Consider the following 27,778-nt stretch of genomic DNA (forward strand, 5'->3'; position numbering starts at 1 on the left):
AACATTATGAAAAATTAAGTTTTTAAAACTGTTTCTAATTTTTTTTATTATGCCAGACAAATGAGGCATTTCTATACTTACAAATTCTCACTTGTAGATGAAACTTGGTTAATGAAAGTTTTTTGTACTCTTGTAATTTTGTAAACAAAGGAAAGTGTTTTTCTGTCAGTCTAGACTTTCAGTTTCAAACTATAGTTTTCTACTATTCCCTATTTATCTTTCTGAGAAGATAACTTAGTGTCTGCAATTCTTTGCCAGGCGATGGCTAAGAAAAGTACAAGACTAATAAATAAGTTTGCAGATAGAAATCATGTCATTTAAAATACCAGTGTCTTGGGTTCTTAGCTTTAGTCCTTAGTTAATTCACAGTCAGTTAATTAATGTTAATCTACAGTTTAGAAATTGTGGAAAGCCTGATACTTATTTTAGTGAGAAAATTTTAACAGGTAAATTTAACTTTTAAGCACCATCTTCCTACTTCCACTTCTTTTTGTCATGTGACGGTTGGCGCTCAGCTTTTCTTTGTGAATATCTCAGAATACCTTTTTTTTTATCCCATATTTTCTTTCACTAGAGAAGTGTAATTGATGGGACAGTATTACAAATCTAGTATCTTAAAAAGTATTATTGGATTACTTTTTGTTCAAACTACTTCTGAAATATTTGAGACTTTCTTATTTAAAAAATGTATTTATAAAAAAAGGATGCCAAAAGTCTCATGCAGATTATATCAGGTGGGAAAAGAACTTTTTGCTTATGTAATTAGAGCAAAAACCCAAAAGATTATTTAATATCTTTATTTTGAAAGTACATATTGTGTCAGTGGATCTGCTTGCCTCTTTCTGAGTTTGAGTTAATGTAACAATTATTTATTGAGTGAGTGTTGAATGCTTGCCAGGCACTATGCTTAGGTGCTGGGAATATGATTGCCAAGGAGAGATAGAAGTTCTATTTCTGATTGTTGTTGTCTAGTTAAACTGTTTAGATTTTAACTAAGTACTAGTTGCTGTTCACATCTCAGTTTCAGCTTGATATATTTTATGTGAAAATTAGTTTCCCCAATAAATTTGTATCACATTTTTAAAATATATAAGAATGGCTTTTTAAAGGAGAATGAATTTAACATTTACGTGCAAATTAACTTTTCAAGAGTTTGTTCCTTTCATTAATAGGTGAAGAAGGAAGTTTTAGCCATGGGTCTGTTATTGATGGAAGATTTGAAGGATTCATCCAGACTCGTGGTGGCACATTTTATGTTGAGCCAGCAGAGAGATATATTAAAGACCGAACTCTACCTTTTCATTCTGTCATTTATCATGAAGATGATATTAGTAAGTACTTAAATTTTATCAAGTAGCCTTTCGCAAAGAGGCATATAAATAGTTAAACGTATGTGAGACATACAAAGTCTGAGGTGAAAATAGTTTCACAGCCAAAGTCTCAACTTAATGAAAAATAGATCTGTTATAAAGAGGTGATTTCCTTCTCAGTCCGTGCCGTTCCTACTTTGTTGATATGATACAACCAATTCTATATGAACTATGAGTCAACAACACTGATTGAACTGGAAATTCTATATTCTGATATCAGCCGGTCATTTAATGCTGTAATGCCTTTGTGTGTGTGGCCTACTGAAGTATCATTATCTTCTTATGTAAATTTCAAAGTGGATATTTGTATAGTGTTTAAGGAATATTTTAGGTATTTGGTAATATCTAAATCCTTTGAATATTTCTTTTTGGAATCTTGAAATAATGATTTCACTTTAGCTTGGTAAGACTGAAGGTTTATCATGTTAGATTTTGTCCTCTACCATGGTCTTTATATGATGGTAATTTGTCAGGAGAGTCCTTGTTTTACATTTTCAGAGTAGAAAATGTACTTAGACTTCTCCTTTTAATTTTACCATTGTCCATATATTCATGGTCATCTAATTACAAGAATGCTTTCATGAAATAATGCAGAAATACATTCCTGTAATTTAAAATGCCTCTTGAATACTTATATTTTATTTTTGACTATAATTAGACTAGCCTCTTAATTTTTTCCTATTTTCCTAACTTGGTACCTTCCTTCTGGCTTCATTTTCCATTCTACAGCCAGAAATTTATTATCAATAATTTCATTCTCACTCCTAATAATGTATTGGAAAGCCTAACCATCTTGACTTTCTGCTCTATCAGCTCTGACAGTTTCCATACTTTTTCAGTCTCTCCAGCTGCTTGTTATCGCTGATGCTGGATTGTTACAGAAAATAGCATAATTATTCTAGATGGGATGCATTTATGACTTTAGCTACTTGCTAACTCACAAATTCATTAATGCTACTTGGCTATATTTTTATTCATCCCTCTTTGATTCCTTTTCCAGTTCTCCCTCCTGGTATTTCAGACGCTTCTCAAGCTCTAAGCTACAGTCCTCTTCACATGTTGGAATATGAATTCCTCTGCCTTCCTTTCTTCCAACAGAATTACGATATACTTGATTTGCGTGTTACTTTGTAATTTTTTAGTAATTTAATCTTATTGCAGGTTCCCTTTTCTATCAGGGTATATAAATTCTTCAGCTGTGGTTTCTGTTTCTTTTGCTCCTTAAACATACCAAATACTATTTAATCTCTGGAGCAGATTATTTATAGATACTTAATGAAATCTTGAAACATTTTCCTTATAATGTGTTCTCAAAATCAAACAAGACCTTTTGGGAAAGGAGGGAGAGGAAGAGAGTAATGGACAGATTTTGAACTCATGTGTTTAATTGTATTATAATCAAATGTTATCCTTTGCTGATTTATACTTCCCCATAAGCACCCTATACTGTGTTTGTTCTGCCTTTTATGATTTCTGTTATTGCATCTTCTCTTTCATTTCCCTCCTCTTTTCTGTTTGTATGTAGGGTAAGCATATTCTGCTCTTTTTTTGCACTTTTATTTCTTCCTGTCCTATAATTGCATTTTTCCCCTTTGCATCTTACAGTAACTTCCAAATATCTTCCTTTATGTCAACCTTTCTTTTTCCCCAAAGATAATGAGTTAGCTTGTAGGATCAATGAAATTGGACGTGACTGAGTTTTCTATTCTTTTTGGCATTTAACTTTACCATTGGTTTCAGCTCTTATTTTTTATTTATCCAATTAAAATATATGTTCATGCCTTTTCACATTCTTCTTATTATATACCAATAGTGGGATTAGAGCTTACAAATAGTAATGTCAAGAGTGATTTTGTTCAAATGTTTTCAACCATTTAAAAATGTAAAAGCTTTCCTTAGCTTGCATGCCAAACCAAAGGACTCAGTTGTGCAGCAGCCTGTAGTTAGCTTACTCCTTTTCTACAGGACAGATCATTCACTTTTAATTGGCTCTCTTTTTTTAATGTGTATTTATTTTTTGAGAGAGAAACAGAAAATGAAAGGGGAGGGGCAGAGAGAGAGAGAGAGAGAGGGAGACACAGAATCTGAATGAGGCTCTGAGCTGTCAGCACAGAGCCCAACACGGGCTCGAACCCACAAACTGTGAGATCATGACCTGAGCGGAAGTCTGACCCTTAACAGAGTGAGCCACCCAGGTGCCCTTCCCTTTTTTTTTTTTGTTTTTTTTTGTTTTTTTTTTTGGTGCCCTTCCCTTTTAATTGAGTCTTTAACCTTTCTGAGTAGAATAATTAAGGTTATAGTACTAATAATAGTAGTAAGAACAGTTATTACTGTTTAATGTATGTCTGGTGCTGTATAAAGTTTTTTGCTTGCATTATTTCATTTAATCCTCATAATTACACTATCAAGTATAATAGGCACACATAGTCCCCTCTCCACAACTTTATATATGAAGAAACTTAAGGCTTAGAAAACATGTCACTTTATTATGGATCTTGTATTCTTAACCGTGTGCTTTTCTGCTTCACTCAAGGGAAAAAACTGTCAATTCTAACATTACTCCAAGGATTTCTGGGGCTTTTCTGAAATCTGTAAGCCTCTCTAAAATGACACATTTGCAACTTTTGTGGTTATAAGCCAGATTCTCTCCTTAATATATTTAGCAAAGGATATTCTACTTTATGACTAATTAAAAGGGAAAGATTTTCCTTTAATGTATGTTATTATTTTCATAGAATTTTCTTAAGTCCTAATAATTTATTTTCACAACTTAATTACTGTGTGATTGTTTAGAACACTGTGTACATGCTTGAGTGAACTTAGTGTCCGTGTGTCTGTGTGTGTGTGTGTGTGTGTGTGTGTGTGTGTGTGTTATTCTCAGCAGAAGCAAATGACCTGTGAGGTATACCACCTTTGGGTATACCAACTTTGGGTAGGCATTCTGATGAGAATTTGGTTACTCTTCTTTTAATACTGTTTTTGCACCTCTTGGCATAAATCTATGAAGCCACCATGGAGAATGATATTGCTGTTCTGGAGAACCTTAGGGAATGGCTTCTGAGGTGGTACAAGAACATAGGCACAGCTTTCAGTGAAAATATTTAATAACTTCTCCAGTCGCTTTGATACTCAGATGTGGTGGTGATAACCACATGTATTTATCATCTTAAATTCACACTTGTTCAATTCTGTACTTAGTAGTAAAAAGCACTTTCTTCTAGTACATAGAATTGTGAACAGTTATGACAAGGGTCAGAGTACCACTTAATCCTTTGTTCATGGCTTGTAAATTTGTAAATTAGATAATCTGCATAAGCAGTCTTGCTTTCTTGCCTATTTATATTCAGACATTACAGTAAGAATTCATTGATGTCGCTGTTTTTGGTTTCAGCAGCTTAGGGAGTGTTAGAATGTGGATTTAAAGGTGGCCTTGTAGATCAACTAGTTAAAACGGTTTCAGGGTTTAATTTATTTGGTCAGGATCATACAAGTTAGTGACAGACGTAGGGAGAAAGCGTAAGAGGTAATGTGTCAGAGAACTGAGGCATGCCATGTGTATGAGAATGGAGTAGAAGGGAAATCAAGATGATGCACTAGAATAGCTTTGTGACCTTATGGGAAGGTCTTACTTTTTTTATGCAAGTAAATAGGTCTCAGTTTCTATGTATAAAATGAGGGCATTAGACCAGATCTTTAATATCCCTTATCTCTTCTAAAATTGGGTGATATCTAACTACTTTTTCTGTAGAGCTGGAAATATTTTTGATTTTGCTGATTATCAAATGACTATATAAAAATTACATTTTTGCCTGTAAATGAAGTAGAAGTGTGTCCACTGCCATTAACATTTTTCTTTTGAACGGTTGTGTAATATTTTGTTGTTTCATTGGTGAATGTATTGTTTAGCAACCCATCAACTACGTGGACATTTAAATTCTTCCCCCCTTTTTACTATTAAACACTGCTGTGGTATACATTATCTTCAAAACTGCTTATATGTAACGTATACTATTTGATAGTTTTTTGGCATTTGTGTACATCTGGGAAACTATCACCATAGTCAAGATAGTGTATGTATCCATTTCCCCCCAAAATCTTCCTCCTACTCAGTGTAGTCCTTCTCTTCTCAACCCTTTTTTCCTCAGGCACTAAACTTGCAGGCTAGTTTTCATTTTGTAGAATTTTATGTAAATGTGATTTTATATTATGTACTCTTTTTTTTTAAAGTTTATTTATTTTTGAGAGAGAGAGAGAGAGAGAGAAAGCACATGCTCATGAGTGGGGGAGGGACAGAGGGAGAGGGAGAGAGAGGATCTCCAGCAGGATCTCTGCACAGAGCCTGACATGGGGCTTGAAGTCATGAACCACGAAATCACGACCTGAGCCAAAATCAGGAGTCAGATGCTTACCTGACTGGGCCACCCAGGTGCTCCTGTATTATGTACTCTTAAAAAAAATCTGACTTCTTTAATTTAGCACAATTTTTTTGAGATTCATCTATGTTTTTGTGTATATTAATAGTGCATTACTTTTTATTGATGAGTAGTATTTCATTGTATGGATGTTTATGCATTCACCTGTCAATGGACATTTGGGTTGTTTCTAGTTTTGGGTTATTAAAAATAAAAACTCTAAAGCTTTTGATAGTAGCCCATCAACTACTGATTGATTAAACATCATTTTACGTATGATAAATTTGAAAAAAGACAGGAGGATGAAATACATACTAAGGACTTTTAAATGCCTTGGTCTGTTACCTGAGGTCTAGAAAGGAGACAGTTTGGAAACTTAAGATGAACCTTGTGGAAGCAAGAGAGCAGAAGAAACACTGATCTTATAGATTCTTTTTCCCCCAAACCAACACTCATCCTTCGAAATGCAGTTCAGAAATAATATTTCTAGAAGTCTTTTCTGGCCCATCAGTTCTGGGTGTCCTCTCTTTACTGCCATTTATGTATCGGCGAGTTGTTGCTGTGTTTTGAATCCAGCAGTTTACAGGTCAGTGGTCCATATGATTGACCTCTGAGAAGAGGCATGGAAGGAAGACAGCTGTTGACTGGATGAGTAATTAAATTCAACCGATATTTAACTGTTTATGAACTGTGGATAATTGCGGCAACACTTAACACTTGGTGAATTTAAATGGATTCTTGTTTATATATGTCTAATATCCCAGCTAGACTGTAAGTTCTTTGAGGATGTGTACTCTGTGTCTATTTATTCTTGTATTGCTGATGTTTGGTAACAGTTTTTTTTTTCCCTCATTACTTGTTTTGTAAAGAAATTGACGCAATGAAAAATAACACTGACACACAATTAGGAAATTTATGTGCATACACGCCCTAATTTTGAACAGGTTCTATTTTATGTGAATCTGTAAAGTAGTTAGGGATTTAGAGCACACCTTCATGTAGAAACAGTTTTAAGTTGCAGACAGTTCCTAGTTATTGCGGATGGAATGAAGGCCAAAAGGAGGTTATTGGAGTCAGCAGTTTATAGGTCTTTGGTTAATGGATGACCTTTGAAGAGGAATGGAAACCAGCTGCTGACTGAAAAATTCAACAAATGTTTATTGATTTGTGAATGTATACGAAGGATTAAGACTTCAAAAGAAAATCCTTCAGGGGAATTTCCAGTCAGTAATATCGTCAGAATGTGATAAATGCTTAAGCAAAATGTCATCAGAGTACTGAGGGTAGTGCACACTGAGGGAGCCTTAGGGATCCTTAGGAATACTTCTTAGGGGAGATGGCATTTGACTTGAACCTTGAACATAGGGTAGACTTTTGGCTGTTAGAGAAAAGAATCTCTGAAGACAGGAGAAAGGTAGCTATTACTCTGGCTGATAATATTTGTTTTTAGCTACCACAGCTCAGGGACTTCAGAAAAGAAATGAAACTGGCATCTTCTTTGGCCTGGACTCACCCATTTTCTCTATCCCAGACTGAATAAATGGAAATAATGGTCATGTTGATTCAGTATGTTACAGGTTTTCAATACATGTTTCAGTTGTAAGTTTTACAGGTTTAATGATTAGTTATTTTAAAAATTTGAGTGTGGTTGACACATGATTAATTTATTTATTAACATTATTTGAGTGCCTAATTTGTATAAGATAGTTTGAGATCCTGTGGACACAGAGGGTCTTATCCTAATGCACCTTAGAGTCTAATGATTCTCTTTATAATTGATCAGAATAATAGAGCAACAATTCTCCTACTGACCTGATGCCCATGATCTGCTTGGCTCCCAACACTAACCCTTTCTTCTTAAAAACCAGGGATGGGGAAGGACATGCTTGTCTCAGCTTCCCATCTCTGTTTCCTGGGAGATGAGTATTGTGAGTATATGTGGAAAAGGGGACCATCTTCAGCTTCCTCTCCTTCCCAGGGACAGTCATACTATGCCTTTCTTCCCATGCTGCCCCCACCGTCCCCAAATAGAAACTGGATGTGGAGAATGGGGACAGGGTGTTTGGGAGAAAGGGACTCCTATCCCCTGGAGTTAGAAGAAAGGACATTTGGGGTGTGTCCTAGCTATTCCTTTATTCCTCCAAACTCCTCTGTTCTAAAATAAAATAATAAAATAAAATAAAATAAAATAAAATAAAATAAAATAAAATAAAATAAATAAAATAAAACAAAATAAAATAAAAATTAAATAATAAAATAATGGCCTACTTTCCCTTTTTACTCTCCATCAGTGAATCCTTGTTGGTTTTTGGCAACTTTAGGAATAAATGGCATTTTTGTGGGCAAGAACCCTACCCACCTACCCTCCAGATATTAACAAAACAGCTTTTTGTTCATTGTCTGTCTGTGGAGTCCGTCTGTTTTAAACTCAATTAATACAATAAAAATTAGATTATTTCATTGGATTTGGTAATTTATAGCATGTTAATGGAGAGATTACACCAAATGTTTTGACTGTTAGAGTCATCTCATAGGCAAGACCTTGGTTTTGCAGTCACATTTCTTTTTTTTTTTCTTTTAAAGTTTATTTATTTTGAGAGAGAGAGAGAGAGAGAGAGAATGCATGTCCTCACACACCAGCACATGTGCAGGGGAGGGACAGCGAGAGGGACAGAGAGAATCCCAAGCAGACTCCGTGCTATCAGTGATCATGCGGGACTTGATCTCACTAACTATGATCATGACCTGAGCTGAAACCAAGTGTCTGAGGCCTAACCGACTGAGGCATCCCTGCAGTCAAAATTCTAACCTGTCAGTCACAGTGAGGTGGGGAAGCCTTACTGGGAATAGTGAGGATGCAAGGTCTACTCTAGTTAGGATGCAGTAAGCAGTGGGTGTTTTATGTACCAGTTCTGTTGGACAGAGAATCTGAACAGTAAATATTTCCCTCTTCCTGGAGTGGATGATTGAGAGTTAACTGGAACTGTTTCCTGCTTGAGGTAGTATCACAATATATGTATTATTTATATTTGTCCCTCCTACAGCAAAACAAAAGCAAGAGTTTGGCATGCAAAAGAACTGGAAGAAAGGCAATAGATTTAAAGCTGATCTTTGTTTTAAATAGGCTGAATATTCTACACCAATGATTCATTCTTTGTGAAAGAATATGCTGTTTGGCCTTTTCAGGGGAACTACAGTGCATCCTATGATTTAGCATCACAATGAGGGCTTATTCATTAGTTGAACAAAGGCTTTTTCTAGAAATGGGAATTATATTGTCAGTAATTTTAGAGGGAAAATGTCATTGTCCATTTTCATAGTTAATGTGGTGACCAGGGAAAATAGGGTCTTTTAGAAGTTTTGAAAGTATGTAGGGAAAATTCTACACTTGATTCCTTTTTTTTTTTTCTGTTGGGGCAGTTTTGTGCTGACAGGATTTGAAGCATATGTAAATATTGTTTTGTTGCTTTGGAAATATATTTTTTACCCTAAATATCCAACTTTCAAAAAGGTATATCTCTAGTTGATGATATATAAAATACAATTTATAAAGAAATAAAACACTATATTTTTCTTTAGATCTAATTCTTCATGTTTCTAATGTTTTAAAGTATGGTGTACTAAATAATAGTTTTATTATTTTCATTGTCCTATAGATTTATAAATAATAGGAGTTTTAGTATTGAGAGTTTTACTATATTTAGTAAAAAGGTATTAGTATTTTAGTATTTAAATATTTTAAAGCCTGGGAACAATTATAATTTTCCCCATTGATATTAAGATCATAGTTTGCATAGTTTCAGCTGGCACAATCAGTTTTATTGCTGCTGTTCATGTGGTAAAGCAGTGAGTGCCTACAGTTAACTGGGTAAATAAGATTGAGAATGGACTCTGGAAATAAAGTATCCATGCCAGGTAGCACAAAGGAGCTGCTAGGAGTTACAGATTATGATTTTTGAGTGAGAATAGTCATAGTTATCAGTTTTTTTTAGGCCTATTCATTTGCAGGGCTGTAGGTAGAAAGTTCATTTTAAACAGGATTTGGTTGAGAGTTGGGATTGGGAAGGGAAAGGAAGTTTTAAGCCAATGCAGTGAAGTAATTATGATAATACTCGACTATTGGATTTAAGCTGAATAAACAGAAGAAAGAATATTCATAGATAGTGAGCAAGGTGGTAACATTGGTAAATGGAAAGTTCTTAGTGGTGTTGCAAGATTGTTGGAGGGAGTGTTGTGAAAAGACAGCCATGGAAAGAAAGTAGGATGTGCAAGTTGAGATTGTAAATGGGTTTCACTTATTAGTAATGACAGGTTCAAAAGAATTATTATGTAAGTGAGAACTTCAGGTAGGAGAAGATCATTGGAGAAAAGGTAAGTGTACTGGAAGGATCATCAACATTAATGTTGGAATCACTAAGAATTATGTTGGGATGATGTTAGAGAGTGACAGTGAGTTAAGAGCTAAAAATAAGGAAATAAAGGGAAGTAGTGATCTGGGGGGCAGCAAATACCTATAATGAGTTAGAGTAGTTGGTGGTATAGTCTCATGAATATAAAAGCTGGGTTACAATGACAATAGTCCTTGAGGGTCCCAAGGCAGAAGGTGGTAGATAGTTGTGAGTGTTTAGAGACATGAGGGGCAGGGGAATGTCTTCCCTAAAACAGGAAGAGTTTTTGGGTCCCCCCTTGATTCTTGCTGGAGCCTGCCTGATGGAGTTGGACAGTGCTGCAGGAGTTTCTTGACTCTCCCAGGTGGTGGACCAGAGGAGGTGATTTTCTTAAACATAGGTAGTCTCTTGATTCCAGCCGTACAACTTATTGGAGGTGGGATGAGGCTGAGTGATCTTCCTATAGGCCGTCCTTTCACCCTGGGGAATAATGGCCTGCTAGGTGATGGTTGTGTTCTTAAGTTTCTACTGGCTTCCTTTCAACTGCTGCTGATGTTAGCCTATAGATGGTGTGCTATTATACTAGTATTTGTTTGACTTCTTTAAAATATATATTTTTTTAATATTTATTTTATTTTTGAGAGAGAGACAGAGTGTGAGTAGGGGAGGGGCAGAGAGAGGGGAGACACAGGATCCAAAGCAGGCTCCAGGCTCTGAGCTGTCAGCACAGAGCCTGATACGGGGCTTGAACTCAAGAACCGCGAGATCATGATGTGAGCTGAAGTTGGACACTTAACTGACTGAGTCACCCAGGCGCCCCAATATGTGTTTGACTTCTGACTGTGGAGGAATGGTAGAAAGAAATCTACCCTAACATCAGCTACATGTATAGTGTCACAAATATGTATGTGTGTGTACACCTATGTATGTTTATTTATGTCTGTAAATATATTAGCTTTATGTATTTTATCAAATAGATGAGATACCCTTTAGGCAGTACTTGTTTGCTTACCTTAACCTTTAAAAAAATTTTTTTTTAATGCTTATTTATTTTTGAGAGAGAGAGATGGAGTGTGAGCCGGGCAGGGGCAGAGAGAGAGGGAGACACAGAATCCGAAGCAGGCTCCAGGCTCTGAACTGTCAGCACAGAGCCCTACACGGGGCTTGAACTCACAAACCGTGAGATCATGACCTGAGCTGAACTTGGACGCTTAATCAACTGAACCACCCAGGCACCCTTGTTTACCTTAATCTCAAATGCCGAGCATCACTGGCAATGTATTGATGACAAGAGTGTCGATGTGTCTAGTATTATTAATATCTGGAAAGTATTTATATTTTATTGGGTTACTATATAATAGGGACTGCTGGGTTTATATAAATCAGACGTGTATATTCTTCTTTGGCTTCCCTTATTGTATTAAAGAAAATGATGTTACACTTTAAAACAGGGACATTTTTGTTTTGTATCTGAATTCAGTAAGATAATACATTAAATGCCATGCACATTTACTGGTTCAAATGTTTGGAAGTTTAAATTCTCTTTTCCAGAAATACTTTGTAGTAGCTCTTTTTTGCCTGTGTAGAAACAGATTAAAAATATATTTGTTAGTGTGTTTTGAATGGAGGTAAATCCCAATTCCTATCATGATCAGATTATTTTTGTTATTTCTCAAGTGTGAATAGTATCAAGCTAATCAAATGATTTATATCTTGAAGTATTTTAGTTGAACTAAATTATATATAATATATATAAATTATATATAACAAAAATGTTATTTTGACATACGTATTATGTGGTGGACTTATAACCACATTGCTAACAAGCTTCACAGCTCTTTTGCTTTCTAAAACTGAAAATCTTGCATTGAGTAAATTTTGAAAAATTCTTTGAACAATGATAATAGTACATTTCCCTAAGCATGTAAAATATTTTATCTGGGTAGTATAGGGTTTATGAGATTTATCTTTAGTTAAAAGATAGAATTATTACTGTACTGTATCAGTCTTCAACTTAACTATATGATGATTTTTTGGCAAGAGTTCTGACTGGAGATAAGTGAAAAGTAGTTATAAATGAAAACATTCAGAAAATGACAATAAATACTAACACTGCTAAAGAATTTCTGATATCCTAGTCTAAGATTATTTTGGTACTGTCGGTGATTGGAAAAAATTGCTAAATGCCATTGGAAAGCAGGTATAAATGAATTGTTCTGTTCTCCTTGACAAACGTTTTCACCATGTATTAAGGCATTGCTAACTGCAGTACCAAATAGCTCCCATATTCAGTGACAAAATGCACTAAAAATTCATTAAACAGTGACAATGTAATGTGAGTATTCCTTATTAGGCAGCTTTTCTTCAATAAGTAATTCAGGAATCTGGGATACTTTTTAAAAAAAAATGTTTATTTTTGAGAGAGGGAAGAGAGGGTAAATGAGAAGGGAAGGAGGCAGAGAGAAAGGGAGACACAGAATCCGAAGCAGACTCCAGGCTCTGAGCTGTCACCCAGATGCGGGGCTCGAACTCACAAACCGTGACCTGAGCGGAAGTTGGATGCTTAACCCACTGAGCCTCCCAGGTGCCCCAAGAATCTGGGGTACTTTATTTCATGCTGTTCCCAGGTTATCTCCCAGGAGACATTCAGGTGAAAAGAGCATGGAGGATCCTGGCTAGTGCACTTCCCTACTGCTCACATTCCTTCAACTTGAACTTGGTTATATGTCCTACCTAACTTGGAACGGAGGTGGAGAATTCAGTCTGCCTTTGAACACAGGATAATGAGGACCTGTTGGTCAATGGCTGCCAAACTAAGCCAAGAGTAAAATTGTTTATTTTTTTTTTTAATGTTTATTTATTTTCTGAGAGAAAGAGCTTGAGCTGGGGAGGGGCAGAGGTGGGGAGACAGAGGATCTGAAGCAGGCTCTGTGCTAACAGCAATGAAACCAATGTGGGGCTTGAATCCTAGAACCTGAGGTCATAACCTGAGCTGAAGTTGGACGCTCAACCAGATGCCAGAAAAAATGGTTTTTCAAGTAAAAATTTTGAATAGTTAAATACTTTTTTATTGGTTAAGTGACATACTGATACGAAGGGTTTTTGGGAAGTTTATATATTTTAGTAAACACATTAGTCCCTCTGCCCCCATTTTCTTTCTTTCATTTTTCCCTTTCCTCTTTCTTTCCTTTCCCTTCATTTTCTTTCTTCCCTCTCCTCCCCTTTCCTTCCCTTGCCTCCTGTCCTCTCCTCCTGTCCCTTCTCCTCCCCTCCCATCTTTTTTCCTTTCTTATTTCTTTCCTTTCCTTTTCTTTTACTTTTTCCTTTTTCGTTTCCTTTACCCTTTCCCTTTCCATTTCCCTTTCCCTTTCTTTTCCTTTCCTTTCCTTCTAGTAGTTGCGTGGCATGCGGGATGGGGAGACCAAGGACATTTAGGGAAAGTTCACTTGAAAATTGATTGTAATGATTTAATCACAGGGTTTGTTTTTTGAAAGGCTAAGTTAAATAGTTTTTTATTTGGGAGTGGGGTCATCAGTGTTCCATGCTCATGTGTCTGTGCTCATGTCTGTGTGAGAGATAGTTTGGATTTGGCACTTCTTAAGACGGTTTTAAGAAATATGATAGAACTATAGTTTAAAGTAGTTCTTTTTTTTTTTTTTTTTTTTTTTAAGTAGTTCTTTTTTTTAAGTTTTTAATTTTAAAGAAAATACAGTTAACATGCACAGTTGTATTAGTTTCAGAGGTCAAAATAGCTCTTTTTTGTGTATGTTTTGGGAGATGTTTAATTCAACTATAAGAATTTCATCAGATGGTAAATATATATTTATTTCATTGATTTTAATTAGCCTAAGTAAGTGGTGAAATAGATTCTTATTAACTTAAATACTGACTTAATAAACAAATCTAAATTAGGGCACCACACACTGACCCATTAGTGGAAAAATAAAAACATAATGTACTAATTGAATCATAAATTTAGTTGCTTATCACATTGGAACAGAAACTAAACTTTTGAAAATGTATAGTTTCATCCATTTTATATGGCAAAATATTTTGTGTATCAGTAATTCTGAGTACAGTTTTTACTTATCTGCCTAGTTGCTGCCACAGTCATCAGCAGAGGGGTTCCTCCTTATACACATTGTTATCTTAGATAAACCATTTCCTTAGCCAGGAGTTCAGGGAAAACTAAGCCAAAGAATCAGTCCACATTCTTAGTTACTAGAGACTGGACTGTCCTAGCATGGGAGTAAAATAAAATAGTACAAAATTATGGATTTATAAATAATATCAAACTCTGAACCTGGCTTTTTAATAAAAATTAAAGTAAGGAGCAAAATTTCAAGGGATCTAAATTCTGTTAACTGCAAAAGGTGCTTAAGTATGTGTATACACTTGTCTATGAGTATGCCTGTATAATTTTTCCTTATTTATTAAAATGAGTGTTCTTGGTATGGAGGAACTTCTTCACGTGGTGGTTCAGGCAAGTTAGATTCCATTAAGAATCTGGGCAAGGCTTATTGGGATATTTTCAGGTTAAAATTATAGTATCAGAAGATGGTATTGTGATAATAACCCCAAATATTCTAAAAGGTGAGAATTAAAACTCTGGGCATATTCATATTGAAAAACTTTTCAGCCTTTGTGGTAGATTCTTATTAGATACATGTTGGATGATATTGTATTTTCCCACAGCCAAACTTTGAAATGGTAAAATAATAAATGTATTAATTTTTTTCTCATTTAGCACTTCAGTTGTATGTTTTCCACTTTGAAATCATTTAAGTTTGTTCCAACAAATATTGCAGTCCTTTAGTCCTAATTTTATTTTGAAAATTTCAAATGTAAATTCATCCCCTAAAACGCATATCCCTAAGCATATGTACATTTTCCTAAATAGCTAGTAGTGTTTCACCCCTAAAAATTTTAACATTAATTCAGTAATACCATATTTTTTTGGTATTAATTTAAATTGGTATTAATTTGGTAAAAAGAATCACATTTTTTCAGTTGTACTAAAAATACCTTTTTGACATTTGTTTATTATGTCTTTTTTAGTGTCTCTATTGCCAGGCTCCCCACCCTTAGTTCTCAACTTTTTCTGTTTTTTTTCCCCCCTTTAAGTGACATTGCTGATTTTCACATGTCTAGGTCCGTGACTTAGGATATTCTGCATTTTGGTGTGTGTTTGATTGTTTATTCATGATTAGGTTCAATGAGCATATTTTGTCAAGAATACTGTAGAGGGGTAGCTGGGCATTCCTTATTGCATTGCGTCAAGAGGCACATATCTCTCTACTACTGGTAGTGCTTCGCTTCATTATCTGGTAAATGAAGTGATCATTACCACATCTTTAGTGTGAAGTTATCTTTTTCCTTTATAATTAGTAAGTAATTTATGGGGTGATACTTTCAGTGACCATGAATATCCTGTTACCTCATATCTTTCACCTAGTGGTTTTAGTATCCATCGATGATCCTTACCTAAGTCACTTTATACATGTGAGGTTATAAAGTGGTACCTTTTTAAGTCTATCATCTCACATTTATTGATCAGAATTTTACAGCTTTTGCAGTCTTGACCTCTAATAAAAAACTAATTTAAAGTTTAAGTCAGAGTTATTAATATCAGTAAATGTAGGTTGTCCATACCACTACTTCTTAACTGCCAGTTTAAATTTGTATTGTATTGGGGTACCTGGGTGGCTCGGTTGAGCGTCCGACTTTGGCTCAGGTCATGATCTCACAGTTGGTGAGTTCGAGCCCCGCGTCGGGCTCTGTGCTGATAGCTCGGAGCCTAGAGCCTGCTTTGGATTCTGTGTCTTCCTCTGTCTCTGCCCCTCCCCCACTCATGCTCTGTCTCTCTTTCAGAAATGAATAAATGTCAAAAAAAAAATATGAATAAATAAATAAATAAATAAATTTGTATTGTATTATGATGAGCACTGGGTGTTATATGTAAGTGGTGAATTGCTTAATTCTGCTCCTGAAACCAGTATTACACTATATGTTAACTAGAATTTAAATAAATTTGAAATAAAATTATTACTATTTCCAAAGAAATAGGCCACTAGTATCCACTATAGGTTCTAGATTTTTTTTTTCTTTTTTAAAAAGTTTATTTATTTTGAGAGAACGAACGTGAGGAGGGAAGGGGCCGTGTAGAGAGGGAGAGAGAGAATCCCAGGCAGGCTCCACGCTGTCAGTGCAGAGCCTGTCGCAGGGCTCCATCTCACAAACTGTGAGGTCATGACCTGAGCCAAAACCAAGAGTCATAGGCTTAACCAACTGAGCCACCCAGGAGCCCCAAGGTTCTAGATTTTCTTAAGAAACTGCCTGCAGTATTTCTAATTATAGTTCTGTGTATTATGTCTTAAACTACTTAAGGACTTTTCAGTGCTTCCCCTCTCACCCATGTCTTGGTATTTTTATTTTGACAGTTCTCTTAATTATGGTAACTTGATTAAATTATGAAATATGTTCATGAATATGGAGAACCCTAATAAGGGAGAAGTACATGAAATTTGACAGAATGGAATAAACTTTTAAAAGACTAAAAATAATCACTGCTTAATTATAAAGGGAAAACAAATGATGATAAAATTGTTCCTGGCTAATTGCATTCACTTGAATTACACATGGAAGAAATTTAAACTCAGTCTCCTTTTACTATGCCATGGAGCATGTTCCTAAATCACTTTTCCTTGAGTCCAGTTGGTATTCATTGAAGGAATTCAAGCCAGTAGAATATTATATTAGTCTAACTGTAGTTCAGCTTGAGGTGTACATGTGCAGCATATGAAATTTAATGTGGAGGGAATGTTATAAATTACAAAATGAAGTAAATTTCAGTATTAACATACTCTATATATCTGAAGCAGGAAAGGTTGGGAAAATTAAACCTAGAATAAGGAATATTATTGTTCTTTTTAGAATTCACAAATCATTTATATGACAAAAATCTAGAGACCAGTGATATTTTATTGAGGGAAAACTTACAAACCTGCCAGGTTTTAAAATGAGAATGCTCAACAAGTATTGGTGGCTTTCATGAATTGTGACATTGTTTTTCATTTATCAGGTAATTAGTAATATCAAGCATGTGATAGTAATGACACTGCTTCTTTGTGTTGTAGACTATCCCCATAAATATGGTCCACAGGGGGGCTGTGCAGATCATTCAGTATTTGAAAGGATGAGGAAGTACCAGATGACTGGTGTAGAGGAAGTAACACAGGTAAGGATTTTAATACTAGCTTGCATTTAAGAAATGGAAATGGTCTTTGGCATGTGTTCCTGCATTAAAAAAACATATGTTCTGGAATTTCTGAAAGATTTATGCCTCTGTGGAGAGATGATGATGATGATGATGATGATTATAAGTTAAAACTTCTTTAAAATTCTTTTAATGTTTATTTATTTTTGAAAGAGAGAGACAGAGTTGGGGAGAGGCAGAGAGAGAGGGAGACACAGAATTCAAAGCAGGCTCCAGGCTCTGAGCTGTCAGTACAGAACTTGACGCGGGGCTTGAACCCACAAATCTTAAGATCATGACCTGAGCTGGTCGCTTAACTGACTGAGCCACCCAGGCGCCCCAGTGACTATTGTGTTTTTTTTTTTTAACTCTTTTTTTGACCTTCTTAAAAATAGTTATTCAAAACACAAATTTAAATGAAAAAATTATATTTATGGTAAACATTTATTATGTATTTTGTCATCCTATAAGTAGTAAGATAGAGTAATGTTGCTTGAGTTTCTTGAGTCACGAATGCAGATTTGTGCATTTCTTGATCTGCAGAGTGGGACAAACAATTCTATTTCAGGGGATCTTTCAAATACAAGTGAGATTTTATTTTTGCACTTGTTGAACAGTTATGTATCAATCTTCTAACATGTTAAAGACTGGTAGGTTCTGGGAGTATGTGGAAATGAAGATACAAGCTTGTTCTCAAAAAGTTAATACAACTTGACCCTTGAACAACATGGTAGTTAGGGGTGCCGACCCTCATGCAGTTGAAAATCCACGTGTAACTTTTGACTCCCCCAAAACTAATAGCCTACTATTGACTGGATACCTTACTGATAACACAAATAGTTGATTAATGGATTTTGTATGTTATATGATCATATAGTGTATTATTACAGTAAAGTAAGCTAGATTAAAACATGTTATTAAGAAAATTAGAAGGAAGAGAAAATACATTGACAGTACTGTAGTTTATGTATGGAAAAAAAATCCACATATAAATGGACTCACACAGTTCAGACCTCTGAAGGGTTTGTTCAGGGATCAACTGTAGTTTAATTGGAGACAGAAACAATTGAGAGTGATAAGAGATGGAGGATTAAGCATAAAAGGAATAGTTAATTTAGTCTAGGAAGTATTTGAGGACAGCAATCAGAAACTAAAAGAATAAGGAGAAGTTAGGTTGGCTGCAAAGAGATAGGAAGACAGGAGGAGTAGTGTATACAAAGGAGAGATAACAAGACCAGTAAAAATTTTTAACTCCAGGGTCTCCCAGCTGACTCAGAAGACAGTGAAAGAGCATGTGACTCTTGATCTCAGGGTCTTGAGTTTGAGCCCCTTGTTGGATATAGACATTACTTAAAATAAATAAGTTAAAAAAAAAAAAAAGAATTTTTAACTCCAGGGTGGAGTGCAAACCTAGAGACTAGGAGACTAATTAGAAGTTGTTTCAGTTGACAATAGTGGCCTGTACTAAGGTATTGGTGATATGAATAGAGAGGACAAGACTACAGATTGCTAAATATAAGAGTTTAGCAGTGGCTCGATACAATATTCATATATGAAAGTAGGTTGCATTTCTTTATATCAGCAGTAGACTACCAGAAATGTAATGAAAGAGAGGACATCATTAATAATAGTATCAAGAATACCATGTATTGAAAGAAGCAGTGTAACAAAGGATTATAAGGGTTAAATAAGGAAAATTGTAGAACTTTGGAAGAAATGTTAAAGAAGATTGATTTTAAATAAAAGGAGAGATATACCATATTTGTGGAAAATAATACCTCATATTATAAAAATACCAATTTTCCTCATATTGATTTGTAGGTTCACTGCAATTCCAATATAAATTACAACAGGGTTATTCACACCACACGATGGGTTGAGAATGTTATACAGAAAAGTAAAGGCTAAGAAGAAGTAGGGACCACCTAAAGATTGTAAACTGTAAAGAGGGATTTACTCTGGAAGATTTTATGACTGATTATATAATACTTGAGAGTGTGATATTAGCATAGGATGAACAAATTGACCAGAGGAATAAAATTGAATACTGAGGAAGAGACCCATACACGTGTGAAACTTTGTTGTTAAGTAGTAGAGGTGGAATCTCAAATCAATGTGGAAAAGTAGAGACCATTGAATAATTGGAGCCAGAAAAAAATGTACATTTGAAAAAAAATGAAGTCAGGTCTCCATCTCACATCATGTATAAAACTCCAGATATATTAAAGTACTAAATGTCTAAATGAAAACTTTGAAACTCTTAGTGGAAAAAGTAAATAGAGATTTTAACTTCCAGCTGTGATGGAGTAACTGATTTCCAACTAGACTACTTGCAGAATATATGAAAGAATTGTCTCTCTAAATCTCTCTGTGATTTCCCTGATGGGTTTTTTTTTGTTTTTTGTTTGTTTGTTTTTTTTTTTTTTTTTGGCTGGTGGCAAAATTTTAGGTATGGCACAGAGGAAGGGGATCTCAAGAAGAGTAAGAAGTACATAGCAGTCTTGCTGAGTTGAAGAGACAAGTCAAAGTTTAGGGAGGATGAGGTATCTGGACTTAGGGCAGAGTACCTGAGAGGAGAGGATTACACTGAGAAAAAGCTCCAGATATCTGGACAGAGGTTGCCTTGAGTTTTAGCTGAATACTCATCTGTTGGATGCATAGGGTGAGATTCTATTAGACAACTACTAGACAAAGACAAACTACTGGAGAAACTAAATTGAACAACTGTAAGGAATTACACTTGGTCGAGATCCCGACATGCTAGGAGTAGGTTGACCTTACCCTAGAGTAAAGACTACTCCAAGCCTTCCTTTATAAAGCTGAAAAATGAAGCTTGAGAAAGATCAAAGTGATTTCAAGTAAATTAGCTCCCTGTCAAAATAAAACTCAATAATATTTATTAAAGGAAGACACAGAATGCAGATACTCAACAATGTACATATCTAGTAATGTTACATTTGAATGTCTAACATTCAAAAAACATTACTGGATGATAAAAAGATAAAAATGTGATCAGAAACAGAACCAAAAATTATAGGCATTAGTACACAAGGACTTTAAAACAACTATCATTAATATGTTCAAAGAGTTACAGAAAAACATGAAAACAAACAGGAGAGAATAGAAATTATAATAAAGACCCAGATGTAACTTACAAACTATGAAAAGTACATTTTCTGAATTGGAGAATTTAATGGAGAGACTTAAGAGCAAATTAGTTATTGCAGAAGATAACATGAGTAAACTTGAATAAGGGACAGTAGAAGAATAGAAACAACCCAAATCTAACCGGAAAGAACGAAAATAAAGAAAACAATTGGATTCCAAGGAGGAAGGAAAGTAGAAAAAATATTTGAAAGAGTAATGTTTCCAGAATTTTAAGATATGAAGAAAAATTTTAACCCATAACCTAAGAAGCTCAGTGAAACTTGAGCAGGATAAACATAAAAGCATACCAGGACATATTAAAAAACCAAATTACTGGAAATGAGAACATCAGAAAAGCAGCCATAGAGGGGCACTTGGCTAGCTCCATTGGTGGAGCATTGAATCTTGGGATTGTGAGCTTGACCCCACGTTGAATGTAGAGATTACTTAAAAATAAAGTCCTTAAAAATAAAAAGCCATAGAAAAGAATATACGTTTACATACAGGGAAGCAAATATTGTAAGAAAAACTGCTGACTGCTTATCACACATTGCAAACTGAAGACATATATGGAATGACATCTTTAAAATGTTGAAAGAAACCTTTCCAACTAAGATCCTTTATTCTCTGAGAATAATATTTAAAAATGAGTGCGAATTAAATATCTTAAAATTTATTTTAATGTTTATTATTTTTGAGAGACAGAGACAGAGCATGAGGTGGGGAGAGGCAGAGAGAGAGGGAGACACAGAATCCAAAGTAGGCTCCAGGTTCTGAGCTCTCAGCACAGAGCTCAACATGGGGCTCAAACCCATGGACCGTGAGATCATGACCTGAACCAAACTCAGATGCTTAACCGACTGAGCCACTCAGGTGCCCCTAAAGATCTTTTTTAGGCAAAAGCTGAGAGAATTTGCTTCTAGGAGATTTACATTGCAACAAATGTCAAGGGATGTTTTTCAGGTAGAAAAAGAATACCAGATGGAAATGCAGATTTATACAAAGAGGTGAAGAGCCTAAAATAGTAAATACATAGGTAAAATATAAAGGACATTTTTATCATTTAAGTACTTTCTTTAAGAAGATGATTATTTAAAATAGTAACAATGTAAAATGAGTTTATAATATACGAAGAATCAAAATTTATGATAATAGCACAAAGGATAAGAAGGGGAAGAGTGGAAGTATATTGTTGTAATCTTCTTAACACTATACAGGAAGCAGCATAATTTTGTCAGGTAGACTCAGCAAACTCAGCAAACTACAGCCCTTGGGCCAGCTGCCTGCTTTGTAAGTAAAGTTCTGGAACGCAACCACAGTCATTCATAGATGCATGTTTGTGGCTGCCTTTGCACTATACTGATAGAGTTGGGTAGTTGTAACAGAGACAATGTGGCCCAAAAGTCTTAAGTATTTACTATCAGTCCTTTGAGGAAGATGTTTGCAGAAATGTCCCCTGTCCTGGAATTAGCACTGAAAAAAATAGTGGAGATACATTTAACAGGGCAATAAAGGAAATCATATGTACAGTTAACCCTTGAACAACATGGGTTTGAACTGTACAAGTCCACTTATATGTGGATTTTTTTTTCCTGTAAATACTGTACAGTACATAAACTACAGCATTGTAAATGTATTTTCTCTTTCTTCTGATTTTATTTAGCTTTATTATAAGAATATAGTGCATAATACATATAATACGCAAAATACATTTTAACTTACTAGTAATCGGTAAGGCTTCCAGTCAACAACAGGCTATGGTATTTAAGTTTGGGGGGAGTCAAAAGTTATATGTGGATTTTCAACTGTGTGAGTGGTCAGCATCCCTAATCCCTGGGTTGTTCAGGGGTTAACTGTAATTTAAAATATTCAGTTAATCCAAAAGAAGGTAGGAAAAAAAAAAGAACAAAGAACATATGGGACAAATAGAAAATAAATACCAAGATGGTAATTTTAAATCTAACCATATTAATGATTACATTAAATGTCAATGGACTACACATATTGATTTAAAAAGCTGAATGTAAGAGTGATTAAAGAAGTAAGACCAAATCTGTCTAAAAGAAACGCAGTTTAAATGTAAAGACACAGAGGTGTGCCTGGTGGCTCGGTCAGTTAAGTGTCTAACTTCGGCTCAGGTCATGATCTCACGGTTTGTGGGTTCAAGCCCCACATTGGGGTCTGTGCTGACAGCTCAGAGCCTGGAGCCTGCTTTGTGTTCTGTGTTTCCCTCTCTGTCTATCCCTCTCCTGCTCGCACTCTGCCTCTGTCTCTCAAAGATGAATATATGTTAAAAAAATTTTTTTTAATGTAAAAGACACAGTGTAAAAGGATAACAAAACATGTATCACACAAGCACTCATCATAAGAATGTTAGAGTAACCATATTAATATCAAAGAATGTATATTAGTTTACAGAATATTACTGTAGACAAGGGGGGGGGACATTTTACTTCAAGAGAAATAATCCCTAAAAGTTAGTTAATAGTGCAGTTATTAATAGAGCTATGAAATATATTAAGGAAAAACTGACAAAACTGAAAGGAAAAATGGAAAAATCTACAAAGTATAGTCAGAGGTACACTCATTTCTGAGTAAACAAGTAAGTTGACTGATAAGTTGATAGAGCAAGTAGACAGAAAATCATTTAGGATATAGGGCACTTGAACACCACTCTGAACCAACCCAACCTAATTGACACTTAAAGAACTTTCCACTCAACAGTAGCAGATACATACTCTTTACAAGTGTACATGAACATTTGCTAACATATGCCAGGCTGCAAAATAAGTCCCAATAACTTTAGAAGGATTGAAGTTACATAGAATAAGTTCTTAAGTCTCAAGGAAATTAAATTAGAAATCAGTAATAAAAAATTTGGAAAATCCTAAAATTTTTAGAAATTAAGTCATATGTAAATAAGACAATTGGAAAATAATGCAATTGGAAAACATTTTGAAGTGAATGATAACAAAAATACAAGACAATAAAATTTGTTAGATTCAGCTTAAGTTGTATAACCACTGAAAGAAAATTTAAATGCAAGAAATGTTAAAGGATGTTCTTTGGGTAGAAAAAGGTACCAGATGGAAATTTAGGTCTATACAAAGAAGTAAAGAATGCACATTAAACATCTGCTAACAACAAAGAATGTAAAGTTTTAAATGATCATATTGGAAAAGAAGAAAGATCTAGAAATCACTCATACAAGCATCCACCTTAAAAAGCTAGAGAAGAGGGGTAGCTTGGGTGGCTTAGTTGGTTGAGTGTCCGACTCTTGATTTGGCTCAAGTCATGCATGATCTCATGGTCATGGGATCGAGCCTCTTGTTGGGCTTCTGAGCATGGAGCCTGTTTAAGATTCATATTCTCTCCCTCTCTCCCCCTCTCTCTCCCTCTCTCTCCCTGTCTCTCCGTCTCTCCCTCTCCCTCTCCCTTCCCCCTCTCTCCCTCCCTCTTTCTCTCTCCCCCCCCCCCCCCCCGCTTTCACTCTTTCCCTCCCTTGGCCCCTCTCCCCCACTTGCACACTCTCTCTTAAAAAAAAAAAAAAAGCTAGATTAGGAAGTACAAATTGAACTCAAAGTATGAAGAATAAAACAATAGGTAAGAGATATATCAATGATATAAAAATGAGAAAAATCAATAGAAAAGGTTAATATAATTGATAAACTTTTAGCTAGTCTGATCAAGAAATAAAGAGAAAACACAAATTAATAGTGTCAGGAATGAAAGAGGGGATATTACCATACACATTAGTAGTTTAAGTTTTCAGTACATTGAGCCAATAAATTCAACAGCCAACTTAATACGCAAATTCCTTTACACATACAAAATAAGAAAAACAAGCAAAAATAGAATAGTAGGTGTGTATACCATGAGATTAGATTGATACTTAATAATTTTCCGTTAAGGAATGTTCAAGCCCAGATATAGTTTCACTCTTTTTTAAAAAAATTTATTTAATGTTTATTTTTGAAGGAGAGAGAGAGAGAAATAGGCAGAGAGAGAGGGAGGCACAGAATCCAAATCAGGCTCCAGGCTCAGCTGTGAGCACAGAGCCCGATGCGGGGCTCGAACTAACGAGCCATGAGATCATGACCTGGGCCAAAGGTGGACGTTTAACCGACTGAGCCACCCAGGCGCCCCGTAGTTTCACTCTTGAAGTCTAAACATTTAAAAAATAATATCAATCTTACCCAAAGCCCTTAAGAAAATAAAGGAGAAAGGAAAACTTAGCACATTCTGTCAGGCCAGCATTATCCTGATACCCACACTATACAAAGACATTGTAAGAAAACTAAACTACAAACCAACATCCCTTATAAATATGTATGCAAAATTTCTTAAAATATTAACAAGTCAAACTCAGCAATATTTAAAAGAAGATAACACATCACGGTCATAGCACAATTAGGCAAGAAAAAGAAATGAAAGGCATGTAGATTATAAAGAAAATAAACTGCATTTATTTGTAGGTGAATTGAGAGCATGCTTAGAAAGTCCTAATGAATCTAGGAAAAGTTACAAAATTAGTAAGTGAATTTTCCAAGGATATAGGATAGATAAAAAGTCAGTATGCAAAAATCAGTTGCATTCTGTATACTACCAATGAACATTTAGAAAATGAAATTCACAAAAACCGTCTAGGGGTGCCTGGGTGGTTCAGTTGGTTACACATCTGACTCTTGATTTTGCCTCAGGTCATAATCTTGTGGTTCATGAGTTCAGGTCCCCCATTGGGCTCTAAGTTGACAGTGTGGAGCCTGCTGTGGATTCCCTCTTTCTCTCTCTCTCTCTGCCCCTCCCCCATGCTCTCTCACTGTCTTTCTGTCTCTCTCAAAATAAATTTTGAAAAAACCTCTAAAAGTATGATTAAGAATATAAAATACTTAGAATAAATTTAATAAAATACGCACAAGGCATATATATGAAAACTGTAAGACATTGCCAAGAAAAATAAAATATCTTAATAAATAGAGGAATATGTTGTGTTTATTGTTTGGAAGACTCAATATATCAATTCTCCCCAGGCTCTTCTGTAGAGTCAGTGCAACACCTATCAAAATCTTAGTGGGGATTTATCTAGTAATTGATAAACTGATTCTGAAAGTTAGGCTGAAATGTAAAGGATCTAGAATAGCCAAAAGAACTTTCAAAAAAGCACATACTAGAGGATTTACACTGCCTGATATTAAGACTTACTATAAAGCTATAGTAATCGAGATAGTGTCCTCTTGACCTAAGGTTAGACGTATAAATCCATGGAACAGAATAGAGAGTCCATAAGGTCAGTTGATTTCCTCAAAAGTCCCACGGTAATTTAAAGGCGAAAAGAGCAGTCTGACAAATGGTACTGGTATAATTAATTGGATATCCGTATGGAAAAAAAAAAATCGAACCTCAACCTATACACTTAACACCTCATACAAAATTTAACTGAAAATAGATAATGAGTCTATATACTTAAGGCTAGAACATAAACTTCTAGAAAAAAAACATAGAAGTTTTTGTGACTTTGCTATAGGCAACAATTTTTTAGGACACAAAAATACCCATTCTAGGGGCACCTTGGTGGCTCAGTTGGTTGAGTGTCTGACTCTTGACTTTGATGCATCGAACCTGCTTGGGCTCTTCCTCTCTCTTTACCTCTCCCCCTGCTCATGTGTTCTCTCTCTGTGTCTCAAAATAAATATTAAAAAAAAAAAAAAAATACCCAGTCTCCAAAATTTATCAATTTGACTTTGTCAAAATTAAAATCTTCTCAAAAGACACACAGTTAAGAAAATATAAAAAGCCACAGACTGTGAAAAAATGTCAACAGTACATCTATCTGGCAGAAGGCTTCTCCAGAATATACAAAGAAGTATTATAACTCACTTAAAATAATGCATCAAATTCCAATTAAAAAATGGGCAAATTGTTTGAAACGATATTTTAAAATATTTTGGAATTTGGGATAGAGAAACTCTTAGAATATGATGTAAAATCTTTTGACTATAAAAAATTTGATATATTTCACCATATGAAAATTAAGGGTAAAAGACACCTCAAAATGAAGACAATTACAAGCTTTGAGACAATATTCAGGATACATAAAATTACCACAAAATTGTTTTCAAGATACAGAGTAATCCTTTTCCTGTTCAGAACTGCTAATAAAAACCAATCTGGTCTCAAGATAAAATTTTTTTTAAATAAATATTTTAAAAGTACATATGTACATGTTTATATGTGTGTCTGCATGTGTGTGTTTGTGTATTGGCTTGGAGGCATTGGGGAGAGAACAAGGCTGTGAAGAATTATGGGGCTAGATCTTAGGAAAATATGAGGATGACTGAGTGAGCATGGCATTTGGATCTACCTTTTCTCCAGCTCTGTCTTCCAGTTCCGATAAAGTAGCTGAGAGACTGAGAAGCTGAGTAGAACTCTCCAGATTCTTGAGCCTTAGGGTAAAAATAGTACATGAGGCCTTCTCTGTAGTGCTTTAGGTTTGGATCTTGAAGGTCTACTCCCTGGAAGTAAGGGTGGGTCAAAAAAATGTTCTACCTCTTCCTTTCAAAGGGATTACAGCTTTACATCACAGCTGCTTAATCTGTGATTAAAGTAAGGTGATCCAGGATTACTAGTGCATCAAGCCTAACGGTGAAGGCCAGAAGCAAAAATAAATTTTCTCTTGAGAAAAATATCATCGCCTCAAGCCTAAAATTCTATCTGTGGTTTTTCATGTACGCTGTCTGGCATTCAGCTGAAAATAATAAGCATATGAACAAATGAGACAACATGATGGAAGAACAAGAGGAGAAAAGTTGTATACCAAACATCAGTGATGCAAGAGTAAATGGCATAAAGTGTACACCCTCAAAGAGTTTACATTGTACTGGGGTATCAGACATGTAAACAGCCTAAAGGTTTCGAGGTAATGAAATGATCAGACACAGATACAGACTTTAATATGTTCAAGTACATAAAGATGGAATTTAAAATTGCAGCAGAAAACTGAAAATGAACAAAAGAGTCTGATGGAAATTCTAGAATTAAAAAACATAACAACAGAAATTAAGAATTTGATGGATTTAGATCTGGGTGGTATATCATAAGAAAACAGAATGAACCAGTCAGAAGCAAAAGGATAGAAAATACAGAAAAGAGATAGGAGACTCATCAAGAAGGTCTAGCATATGTATAATTGATTTCTCAGGAGGGGAA

The 27,778-nt window shown here is 35.1% G+C and overlaps 1 protein-coding gene across 2 annotated transcripts in view; it reads left to right on the top strand.

Moving 5' to 3' along the window:
• Nucleotides 1–27,778, top strand: part of ADAM10 (ADAM metallopeptidase domain 10) — a 136,338-nt gene that overhangs the window by 61,988 nt on the left and 46,572 nt on the right. For both annotated transcript variants that reach the window (XM_078448652.2, XM_078448653.2), the window contains exons 4-5: nt 1,173–1,331; nt 17,307–17,407. In XM_078448652.2, coding sequence (XP_078304778.1) covers nt 1,173–1,331; nt 17,307–17,407 — 260 coding nt within the window. The remainder of the gene's footprint in view (nt 1–1,172; nt 1,332–17,306; nt 17,408–27,778) is intronic.

The sequence above is a fragment of the Panthera onca genome, chromosome B3, assembly GCF_046562875.1.
Source record: "Panthera onca isolate mPanOnc1 chromosome B3, mPanOnc1 haplotype 2, whole genome shotgun sequence".
In the NCBI taxonomy this organism is placed as follows: Eukaryota; Metazoa; Chordata; class Mammalia; order Carnivora; family Felidae; genus Panthera; species Panthera onca.